Genomic DNA, 12956 nt, shown 5'->3' on the forward strand with positions numbered 1-12956 from the left:
TGAGGATGTGTTTTAGGTGCAACTGTCAAAGAACTGACCCTCCATTATGTGGCCCACCAGCTTTAAGCAAATGCTCAGAAGTCTTAGTATCCGGTATTTTAACTCGACAGAGAGGCCACAGAACCAAACTGCCCTCAATGTCCAACTGTTGCATTTTGGAGAGAAGTAAATTCAGTTTGATGGTATTGAATTGATTGATTGATTGAAAACTTTATTGAACAACAATTAACAGAAGTGTTCAAAAGGATTAAAAAACACAATAAAGCCCAAAGGCTTGTTTCCATTGTGGTCCTTTAGATGGGAAGGGAGAAATAACACATGGACTAAAGCATGGAAAACAAACACACAGCACATGGACTACAACGTTGAGGAAAAAAGGGGAATAAAATAAATAAAACAAGGGATAAGTTCCAAGACGGACAAGCAGACACACAGACAGCACAATATTCCTAGTACTTCAGGGATCTTTTGATTTTGTTTATGAGTTACGTAACCATTTGTTATTGAAGATTTAAAATGAAAGTAGGAGGAGCTCAACAATTTAAGGTTTAAAGGTAGGCCATTCCACAAGACAGCTGCCGAGTATAGGAAAGAGTACTTTTCCCATACAGCTCTTAAAACGGCAGAGCCTGAAATCAGTGGAACTCCCCCTGGTGGAGTAATTGTGTGTGACACTAATTTTAGAAAAGTAATGTCGTAGGTACTTGGGTGCCAGGTTATTTCTTATCTTGTAGACTAAACAAAGTTTGAGTTGGGAAACTCTCTCCTCCACTCTGCGCCACCTAAGACTGGAGAAGTGGTCAGTAAGATTCTGTTTTCTGAAACATACTTTGCGCAGCAAAGAGAGCCGACTTTATCTGATTCCCTATAAGGTTTCATTGATTGGCGCGCACTCTCTAGTCTAGAATATTTGTAGACATTAAAAATGCAACGTTCCATTCATTCATTATCATTCAAACGCAGAGGCTAGGCATTGACACACAGCTATTGCTGACCCGATAAGGAGTGCTTGGTCTAGATCCTGCCCATATTGTTGGGCAGGGTGAAGTAGGCTATAGGTCTTTTCACATGGCCGAGCCGGTTCGGTTGCAGCTTGGCACGCCCGGCGATTTCACCTTCTTATCTCAAGTTTCCTGTGTAAAACCAAGGGGTTCAAATCCCCCGTTCGTCACGGCGCGGGCTTTCTTGGTTAACTGGGGAAGGCGGGGCTGCGCACAGAGTCTCTGACCTCTTTAGAATAATTTGTATTATTGCATACTCCCGAATGTTTTACTTTTTTTATGAATGAAGACACCCGCATGCAATAATGAGTTCACGTCTGAGTGTCGACTACAAAAGCGAATAACTATGGTCAGGGATGTTTGTAACTGTCTAGACACGGTCCAATAAATAGTGAACTTCATCAAAGCCTCACCGAAGCGCCTACAGTGCTTAATGCAAACAATCGCAACAAAAAACGCCTGCAGAAATTCTCCGACACCCGCTGGTCTCAGCATAATGCATGTCTGCAGTAGCCTATGTCTTCTGTCATTGATCAATATGAGTACATTTTAACCACGATGGTTGAATTAAAATCAGAGGGAGACAGCAAGTGCAGCTCGAAAGCGACCTCCCACACAAGAGCAATGGAATCATTTGATTTTATTATAAGCTTTGTGACGTGGCGTTTGGTCGGTACATTTCAGCTGCGCATGTATATTTTAAATTTTAAATTGCTGCAATAAATTATGTTGTTGTTGACTTCTAACATGTCTCTTTCTTTGCTGTTTAAATCTAACAGTAGTCTATGAGTAATATATCGGCGGTAACCACTGTTTTTGGTTGCGAAATTGCTCCAGCTGGGCATTCCGTGGTATTGGATGTGTTTTAATAAACCGCATCTAATACACGGAATGTCCGCTGGTGATGCCACTGAGGCTATAGTAGGCTAACGATGCTCTTAGCATCCTACGAGTGCCCCTGGAGTCCTCGTTAGCCACGAGCGTTTTCATGACGTTCGTTACCAACGATGCTTTCGGGAAACGGTGTGAAAACTGTACGATGCTCGTACGACGCACTTCACGATCCACTTAGGCTAATGATGCTTTCGGGAAACGGGGCCCACATTACTTGCAATTGTTGTGAAGAAACTATTAAAGGTATTTGCCACCATTTTTTTTATCATATGATATGGACCCATTTATATCTAGGCCTACTTTACTTTGTTTTTGCTTAGGGTTCACTTTCGTCCCCAAAGGCCTAAGAGTTGCCCACAATTTCTTTGGATCCTTTTTATGCTCCTCAATTTTAGACCTAAAAAAATATTTTTTCGCCTCATCCACCATTCGCTGTACCTTATTTCTTAGTGTTTCACACTCTTTAAAAAGAACAGGCAGTTTGGTTCTTTTAAACTCAAGTAAGATTTTATCTCTCAAGTGAATGTGTCCAAGATATCATTATTTATCCAAGGCTGAGATCTCTGTTTAATCCTGGTCTCTTTGAATGGTTTTATCTTGTCAAGTACTTCCAAGAAAGTAGTTGATTGATTGATCCCATGCTATATCAACATCACATATGTTTGTAATTTCCATCCAGTTAATATTATTAAGTATGTCCTGACATTTGTTAAGAACATAAACTTCTGCTCTTCAGAGATTTGTGACAGGTTTTTTTTTCCTGGTACAGAAGGTTAAAAAATGGTCACTATTTCCATACACAATGACACCACTTTGTAGGATTTTACATGTGTCAGATATCATAATATGATCAATAGCAGTTTGGCTATGTTCAGTTATTCTGGTTGGAACATTAATTAATTGGGTTAGACCATGCGTTTTTAAGAAAACACAAAAGCCATTGTACAGTAGACCTTCAGTATTTAAAACATCAATATTATTATCTGCCATTAAGATGACTTCCTTCTTTAAAAAGTCATGACAACCTGCAGATACGCATTGCAAGGTTTGGATAAAATCATTCTGATGAGGAGGTCTATAAACAACACCTAACAATATTGGTTTGCTTTTTGGAAGTAAATATCAATCCACACAGCTTCAGGGTTGACATTTTCCAGGTCCTGTCTTAATTTAAAATCAACGACTGACCTTACGAATATGCATACCCCTCTCCCCTGTCTGTTCCGGTCTTTGCGAACGATAACAAAGTCTTCAATTTCAACCTCGGAGTCAGTGATATGAGAATCTAACCAAGTCTCTGAAAAACATAGTATGCTTGCCTTGATTTTCATGGCAAGCACACACGCCTCAGTGATCTTTGGTAGTAAATTGCGAATGTTTAAATGAAAACAGTGCAAACCCTTTGAAGCAAATACGGATGTCTGCTCTTCAGTGAAGTCCAAGGTGCCACTCCTTACCGTAGTGGCGTTGCGCAGCGATTTGGTAGCCGACACTACTTGTGTCCCCAGCAGCACACCGTGTGTGTCAGCCTCCTCGCCTCGCCCGGGTAGCAGCCCCGTCAGTGACTCCATCGGCGCTTCACGACCCCCATGCCCCAAAGTGCTGACCGCAGCGGCCCCATCCTCGTACCCTCCAGCGCCTGGTGTCCACCGGCGCCGGGCATTCCAGCGTCAGTGTCAGCAGCATACCGCAGCCTCCCACGCGATTGGTCCAGTTTACTCTGCCCTGACCTGGAGAGCAAGGGGCAGATGATTATTTCCAGAGACTTATATAGAGGACAGAGCCACAGGTCGGAAATCATTGCACTCCTTTGGGCATGTTTTCTTTGGAAGCGGGATCAAATGTGAGGCTTTCCAGGCAGTGGGGACAGAGTGGGTGTCCAATGACTGTTGGAATATGGGCTGCCACACAGGGGCAAGCTTTTCACTGTAAGGCTTCAGGACAGAGGCTGTAATGTTATCAGGACCCATAGTCTTCTGTGCGTAGAGGTGTCGAAACGCCTGGGCCACCTGCTCTACTGATATCTGTACTCTGTCGTCAGGGTGTACAATGATTGACTTGAGGATGTCTGTACATCTTTCCACAGCGGATGCCAGCTGATCAGTTGTTATGAAGGGCTTGTGTTGTTTACTTGGCATCCCTGCCATGTTTTTGGCACTCCACATTTTAGTCATGAGTCATTAGGCTTGAATAGTTCCTCCAGTTGTTTTTTATGTGTGTCCTTTGCCTTCCTTATCATTCCTCCTCAGTTCCTGAGTATCCTTTTGTTTGAAAGCCAATTTTCTTTCATTCATTATTTGTTTAATGTCCTTAGTTATATATGTTTTATTGTTAGGGTGCACTTTGACAGTTTTCGTTGGGATTATGGATTCCACACAGAAGTTTATATAGTCTGTAGTAACAGTGCATGCTGAATCCAGAGTGCTTTCCCTTAGCACCTCCCTATTGGTACAGTCAATACAGGCACCCAGCGCATCTTGACTATCTTGAGTCCACACTTGTATTGATTTATTCTGAGGCTTTCTGCTTTTTAATTTAGTCTGATAGGTTGGAATGAGATGGATCACATTGTGATCAGAATTTGCTACTGGTGGTTCGCTTCTGGATGTGTATGCATCACTTATGTTCGTGTAACATATATCCAGTATATTTTCCTTCCTTGTTTTGCACTTGTTTTACACTAACCTGATGAAACCCTTGCAAAGCTTTTTCCAGGTTACATGTTTTCAAATCACCTAAAGTTATGGCAGGGGCTTCGGGGAATTGCTGCTGTAGATTGCACACATAATCTGCTATTGCAGCTGCGGCAGTGTATTTTGCTGCTTGGTTGAACACGAACAACAAATAGCAGGATGCAGCCAAATTCCCGTGGGAGATAAAATGGTCTCAACCCAATGGCTAAAAGTTTAAAGTCACTGTTACAAGTTGCCTATTTGATTGAGTATTGACGGCACCACCCGCCCTCTTGGGTTTTCCCTGAGTTTTCATTTCTGTCTGTGCGAATAAGTGAGAAACCTTCAATATTATAGAGGGAATCCGATACAGCAGCGTGCAACCAAGTTTCAGTGAAACATAGCAGGGCCGCTTCGCGGAATTCAAAAGAGTACCTGGCAAATGTTTTTATTTCCTCGATTTTATTTTGGATGGAGCGTAGATTTGCTAAGATCATGGAGGGTAGGGCTGGTTCCTCTGCCGTAGCCTCCTCCTGATGTCGCCTCGTCTCCCTCGCTTCCTCCTCGGGGTTGGCTGACCTCCACCGGGGATCGAAGGGAGCAGTCTGGCCTGTTTTCTCAACGGACGGTGTATCTTTCTTTCCAATTTTTTTGGTACATTATCCAGCAACGCGGGGGGTATTTGATCTTAACTTCTTGACGTAACCCGGAGGGCTAGAAGTATGTTGCGGCCGTAAATGACAAGTTGGCTATTGTTGTAACGTAGCGCTGGTCCCATGTTCACAGCACTCATTACCAGTGTTCACATAAACAAACACAGTCCAATACAAAACATAAACTTTGCCAAGTGAGTAAATCAACTGCAAGCCCCTTTCAGCCAGGACCCGGCTGCTTTCGGTTCAGTCTTTTCCATCCACATAACAGTTTAGAGTAACAAACAAACAAACAAAACATGTTGGATTGTCAGAGCAGGTATGCGTGTCGCCAGCAGAGCAGCGCCACATGATGACATTTAAATGGATGTGGATCTGTACATGTTGATATCGCTGCGTTGTCTCTATCTAGACAAAGCAGCAACACCTCTACCCAAATCCCGCCTCTGTAACCGCGGAGCCATCCAATCGCTTTTTTTCGTTTAAGGTGCCACTCACATGCAAATGCAGACTGAAGCGTCATCAACACGCCCACTCAAATCATGTGAAATGCCAACTTTCTACTCCTCATTCACATTTAAGAGAATTCACATTTCTGCCGGCTAAAATACTACCTCAGGGGTAGTATTTTCTCAGGCAAAAATGTAAATTCCCTATTTGTGAATGAGGCGTAGAATGTCGGTAGTACGCACTTCACGTTTGTGGGCGTGTTGATGACACTTCGGTCTGCAGGAGTGGCACCCTAAAATCAGCCTGTTGCCTTTTTTTCGCTGAATGGTTAAAAAATATTTAAATGTTGGCATTGTCATTCGTGGGGAACAATATAAGATAGGTCTTATCTTAACTAGTGCTATCAGTTTAACTCATTATTAACGGCGTTAGCGCAAACCAATTTTAACGGCGTAAATTCTTTTATCACGCGATTAACGCTCTTTTGGCTTGGCAAACGTTGTAGGTTTTTCCCCTGCTGTCTAGCAACAACTAGTCATGTTAGAAAAACTTCAACACCATACCGGATCTAGCTACACCGGAAACAACAACAAGCATGCCGCAAGCACGCGGCAAGCAAGGATACAGAGCGGGTGAAAAACTCCTTAAAAGTGTGTGTGTGTGTGTGTGTGTCACTCTGTTCGAGCCTGCACGAGAGTTCAATGTTGTCATTAGCTGTTACGTCTTCCTGACCAATAGCAGTTCAAGGCCAACCTGGGCTGTACCCCTTCGGGAGGGGCCGCTCAGTTACTCCGCTCTAGACAAAATCGAATTGGTTGCGACGTTGAAAGTTTGTGAGTGTTACGGCTGTTGAGTGAGTGAGAGGTTGTGGGCGCACAGCTCAGGCTGGCGGACGGCGCTGCAAGGAACTTTTTAATATTTTTTTTATACTATTTTTCAAATTTTTTATCCTGCAGTAATCAGCCTGACAGCACCGAAACGTTAACGACCCACCGGGAATTCTCCCGACTCTCCCGATTACCACTCCGCCACTGTGTGTGTGTGTGTGTGTGTGTGTGTGTGTGTGTGTGTGTGTGTGTGTGTGTGTGTGTGTGTGTGTGTGTGTGTGGGTGGGTGGGTGGGTGGGTGGGTGGGTGGGTGGGTGTGTGTCTGTGTGTGTAGGCGTTATTCGATAGCCTGGTAATGTGTATAGGCCTACGTACGGTAGGAATATTCATACTGGTTTAAATAATAAATGTTATAGTATTTCCCATCTTTGCTGAGCAAGAGTTTTGTTCAAAAGTTCAGTGATTGAAACAAATAAAAGCCTGGGCTATTGAAGTTCTATGGTAGGCCTACCACTGTCATGCACCTACCCGATGTCAAGTGGACCGGGCTGAATTCACTGCGGGTCTCTCTTCTTAAATCCTTCTTACCAAATATATTTTATTACTGTCCTTCTCAACACTCTGATCTCACTAAAAGGCTAGCAGCACGAAATCAAGGGATATTTTGAATAGAAAGAAATGTGTGATTAATCGCGATTAATCGCGAGTTAACTATGACATTAATGCGATTAATCGCGAATAAATATTTTTTAATTGCTTGACAGCACTAATCTTAACCCTAAAGTACACATCATACAATAAATTATAATACATGAGTTCACAGCTGCACGCGTACATAGCAAAGAAAACAAAAATAGAGTACTTAAAACGGGCAGCTGACTTATTGGGTGTTGGGTCCCAAAGAGGTAAGAGGGAGGGGTAGGGTAAGGGGGGAATAGAAAGAGATACTATTTGGTGTTTACATTTTATTTTATTTCAGGGTCGGAAGTTTTCCTTTCAGCTAGCCTCTCACTAGAAATGCAACCTTCCCCCAAAGTGCAGTGAGCCCAGAATGACATTGACTGGTTCACTGGCTTCCTAAATGGGAACCCCAGTCTCTCCTCAAGTCGTCCCTAGGCAACTAGCCTTTCGAGGGCAACCAGCTTTATTCTATTTCTAACTGTTCGAAAATTTGAGCAAAGTTTTGGACATTCACAAGTTTAGATCATTAAACTGTTATTTGATTAATAATACTTGATTAATAAATAATACTATAATACACACACTGCTCTTTCAGACAAATTTGAATTCAAGGTTGTTCTTGATTGTGTTGCAGCTGTCCCCAGGGTTGCGGTCAGTTCCAACATCTGACTTCTTCCATTTGAATCAATTTGCCCAGTAGTGTTGTCCCGTTTTTCTTTAATTGTGCAAATTGGTACACACAGGATGTATTTTAAGGTGCTTGTGAAATGAGATTTAGTTGAATATGAATGTATAATTCTTATTTTGAATTGTTCAGTTGAAGAATGGCTATGGGGCAGAAGCTATCTCTAAGTCTGTTGGTGCAAGCTTTGAGAGACCTGTGCTGCCAGAGGGCAGCAGGTGGAACAGGTTGTGTCCAGGGTGGGAAAGGTCTTTCAGGATGTTGGCTGCCCTGCCCAGGCAGCGAGAGCTGAAGGTGTCCTTCAGGAAGGGCAGTGTGCAACCAGTGATTTTCTGGGTGGTGTTGATGACCCTCTGAAGGGCTCTCCTTTCCGCTGCAGAGCATACCATGTGGTTATACAGTACGCCAGCTCAGCACACAAGTGGACCTATTTGCTCTGTAGACAAACTAGTGAAGGAAGGTGGGCGGGAGGTTGGCGGCTGGTTTTGAGAGACCAGTCTCTCAAAACACTTCATGATGACTGGTGTGAGAGCGACCGGGCGGTAGTCATTAGGGCGCTGATTACAGGCTTTTTTTGTAGTGGGATGATTGTGGCAGACTTCAAGCACGGTGGGATTATCGATTTGGACAGGGACAGGTTGAAGATCTTCGTGAAAACCTCGGAGAGCTGGTCTGCACATTCTTTCAGAACCCTTCCTGTCACGCCATCCGGGCCCCATGCAATGAGCAGACATATGCAAGTTTAATGTATCGACATTTGGTTTGTCTTGTCCAAATAGTCTCTAACTGAGGGAAATGCAAAAAGTGTTGAAACTGTCCCCAGTCTCCTCTACCCAATTGGAACAGTTAGTGCAACATTTTACAGCGGATTAATTAGCCAGTAAATTGCTGTAACTAATTGCCGTAATTTAAAGCGTTATCGCCTCCTCTGCCACATTGGATCAGCCAGAGAAATTGCACTAGCTGAAGTTGGTCCCAAACATTATCCAATATGTGGGTTGTACAAAATGTAGAATAATCCCATATGAAAGTTTACCATGGTAAATGTACCATGGTAAACTATGGTACATTTTGTACCATGGGATTTTTGACAAGTACCATGGTAAATGTACGATGGTAAGGTACCATGGTAAGTGTACCATGGTAATTGTACCTTGGTATACCATGGGATTTTTGACAAATTTACCATGGTACATTTACCATGGTACCTTTACCATGGTACATTTTACCATGGTACCTTGTCATGGTACCTTTACTATGGTAATTACCATGGTACATTTACTATGGTAATTACCATGGTACATTTTACCATGGTACCTTGCCATGGTACCTTTACCATGGTACATTTACCATGGTACCTTGTCATGGTACATTTACTATGGTAATTACCATGGTACCTTACCATGATACCTTACATTTTACCAAAGTTTACCATAGTAAATGTATCATAGTAAGTGTGCCATACCATTGTACAAGGAGTGGTAGCTGTCAGGTTGGCTTTGTATCATATGCTTGGCAACAGCATCACAGAACTTAGATAATCTGAAAATTATGAAATGTGTCAGTCAAAACAATACCATATTTTCCTGCACGACTTTGGTTATGTATAAGCTAGGCTTTACGTAAAAAACACAAATGCTTAGATACAATGAATCGTTTTATTTAATTATATTACAACTCAAGAGGACCAGAATAAAAAATACATATAACCTCAACCAATGACACAAAGGTTATCCATTTTCTACAAAAAAGATAAGCTACATGAATTTATAAGTTCCTCCCTATATGACCAAATATATTCACAACCGTGCAATATTTAAAACAAAAAACAAACCACACATGAACTGGTGCATTAACATAAACATGATATTCTATCAAGTACAGTTGCAGTATCAAGACTATCACAGATGTACATGTTGTGTCCTGTTTGAACTCACTGGCTTAGCTGTTGATATATAAATGTAGTACTTACAGATCGAACTTTTCGCTAACATTCTGATTAAAATCTCCATATATAGCATTAAGTCCGGTCAGACTTCTCTTTACGCCGCAGAATTTTGGCTGCATTCGACAATTTTTCCCTCATGAAGCGCCTGATGTCAGCTTCCGCTGCCTCGGGGAAGACCTTGCGTGCTTCAGCTGTGCATAAAAAAACAAAGATTCAGTAACACTGCCCCTTGTAGACATTGACAACTGAATGCAAGGATTAATTAACGCAACCATTTTGGTGGTTCATGTATTTATATATACTAGTCACAGATCACATGCGAGAGTACCACCAACACAAATAGCATGTTTGGGATATCAATGTTACTACAGATAAAATATGTCATAAGGTTAGCAAAAATAGGTAAGAAAGGCAATTGCTAATTACCAATAATTTCCATGACATGCTCACGAGGCAGTGCCGCCTTGACGTTGGCTGCCTTCGTTGAGGATAACCCCGACACGCTGTGTGTCGCCATATATTCCGTTGAGTAAATCCCGTGCATGAGGTCATTCACAAATTTTGGTGCCGAGGTCCGTGAAGATCTCGATTTCACAGATTGAGAGATGATCTGAAAAAAAGTCTCCATGATTTGGTTTCCTTCCCAACATATGACCATTTATGGAACAACGACAAGATTATGTCAACACATAGTAGATACACTTATATATAAGTGTATGTATACAATACAAGTCCTGCAGCTAGAAGATGAGTATTATTATTCATAAACATAGCCACACAAGAAAAAAAGTTAAATACGTACCACAGAATCATTTGAGGCAGATTCATCTTCATTGGTTACATCCAATGGTGTTGATGGTTTGGCCGTATTGGCCGCAATAGGCGGTTGACACCTTCGTGCCTGCTCCACTGAGGGCGCTGCCGATCTCACCAGCATCTCTGCTCTTATGCCCAGAATCTCTTGTCTGATGCCTCTCATTTCATTCACCATTGCCTGCATTTGTCGTACTGCTTCAGCACATCTGCATACGTAAATTAATGTTGCATTATTTACTTATTTCGTGATGATATACAATAAATCTGTTACCCTTGCTAATATCCATGTCTGGTTGGTCAAATAACCATTCAATCAAATTCCATGCACTTGACAATCATGATAAAAACTGGATGTATCCAGCACCATATGAAAGGAAACCCATACTACTGATATATGTGCTATGGTATGAACCAGATTAGACCACAATAATTAGTTCCTTTTCTGAGACAAAATTACTTAAATTATTATGGTAATGTATATATTATGTTTGTAGCATTCAAGGAGTCACCCTACATTAAATAATAGATATTTCAGTAGGTGCATGGCATCAAGTAACCTTTAATTAGCAGGTCTTAATTTCCATTTACCTTTTGCCACAAGGAGTCTCTGTTGAGCCAGATGGGGTCTCAGTTGCAGTTATGGCAGAGTTGTCAATATCCAACTGAAAGACATGAATTTCATTTGCAAAAGCCCAGTTAAAACTAAGTGATTGAAAATGTTTGCAATAAACAAAACAGGTTTTCATGAACCATATCTCAAGAAATATTGATATATATGTATATGCCTCTGAGAATAAATGATCTACAATAAACAGTTATTCATGTATTTATACATAGGACCACTTGTATGTTAATTCCAAATGTTCACCATATTCCCTCAGAATAGCTCAGCCTAACATAATGAGAAATCTCACTTGTGCATTTTTGTACTTCTGCAAAATACTTTTGCTGGCACTTTGTGCAGTTGATGCCTGCTTGCGTTTTGACTTGGTCTTCGGCTGCAATAAAAAAAAGTAATTAACATATATAATAGCCATTATTGCATATGCACCAGCATTTAAATAGCTTCTTATAAGATTGTTATTAAGATAAAGGATACCAAAACACTGATAAAAAGGATAGATAAATAAGCTTTTATCAGAAGTAATAATAAGATATAAGATAACTATGAGGCTATTTGACCATTTTGTTCAGATTAGTTTAAAAAAAAAATTTGGTCGACAATTATTAAAGCTATATACTTTTAATAATGTTTGGAATATTAAATCAACATACTAAATTGTATATTAAATGCAGAATGAACTACAATACATATTTAAAAATGTTAATTAAAATCTGCATAAGAAGATTCCATGGATACCTCATTACCTCGGCCACATGCTCATCATTTCCATCCTCAGATGGCACGTTCTTTGAATTTGGAATTTTTCGCCTTTGGCCTTTTCCACATTTAGATGTAGGTGTGACTGCCACATCCAGAAGGCCTAACTCCGCTTTCTTCCTCACTTCGACCAGTTCTCTCCTATCCTCTATTAAATCGGGATTAAATAGAAAGAACATCAGATAATGCATATAAATCATAATTAACTTCCATTTAATAAAGTTGCAACAAGCTTAGCTGCATGAGAACTAGATCTAGGCTATAGGCCTAGTAGATGCATATATATATATGCATGCATAGGTGTAAATTATTTACGGAAATTACTGCACGAGCACACTGCAGTAAATTAATAGATAGGCCTACATCTAACTGATATAATTAAGTATGCCTATATACGGTACTGTTATAAGTTACTATAGGTCCAAATAGAACATGATTTTATGTAATTGTCAGTCTTACCTCCGGTTGCCATTATTTTGGCCGAACAAAGTTTAACTTTTCCATTTCGTTCCCTCCATCGCACGACATATTCTTGTGCTTCATTCTGCTCGTCAAATTCTCCCTCAATCCAGGAGAGCTCACCAATGTCGACAGAAAAATCATCAAAGGCAAAAACAGCTAACATTACCATCGTGTTAATATTGATAGTTCTTCAAGTCAGACTACTTCGAACCGCGACCGTTAGTGCTCCGCTGCGAAAGGTCGCCACAATATTTAAAAAGCTCCACTCCGGATAAGCGGTAGGTCCTAAAACTCGGACTCACGTGATAATTAGCGGTCTAACAGGATCATGCAAAAATGAATATGCAATTTGCAAACTGACTACACTCAATAGCTCTGTGAGTAATGGTCCAAGCGCGAAAAATAAGCATTTGATATTCAATATTCCGCATTGTACCAGATTTCATCGCACATGCGCACACCTGCGACCGGAAACTGGAGTGCGATCCA

At 41.1% G+C, this 12956-nt stretch overlaps 1 protein-coding gene across 1 annotated transcript; it reads right to left on the minus strand.

Annotated features, from left to right (window-relative positions):
• Nucleotides 1–9880: 9880 nt before the first annotated feature.
• Nucleotides 9881–12636, minus strand: LOC307085538 (uncharacterized protein; the record flags this gene model as incomplete). Its single annotated transcript, XM_079750356.1, has 7 exons — nt 9881–9999; nt 10235–10418; nt 10611–10830; nt 11213–11286; nt 11539–11622; nt 11993–12153; nt 12465–12636. The coding sequence occupies 7 exons, from the start codon at nt 12634–12636 to the stop codon at nt 9881–9883; spliced, it is 1014 nt and encodes a 337-aa protein (XP_079606482.1).
• Between the last annotated feature and the right edge of the window lie 320 nt (nt 12637–12956).

The sequence above is a fragment of the Pollachius pollachius genome (genome assembly GCF_949987615.1).
Source record: "Pollachius pollachius genome assembly, chromosome: 14".
Taxonomy (NCBI): Eukaryota; Metazoa; Chordata; class Actinopteri; order Gadiformes; family Gadidae; genus Pollachius; species Pollachius pollachius.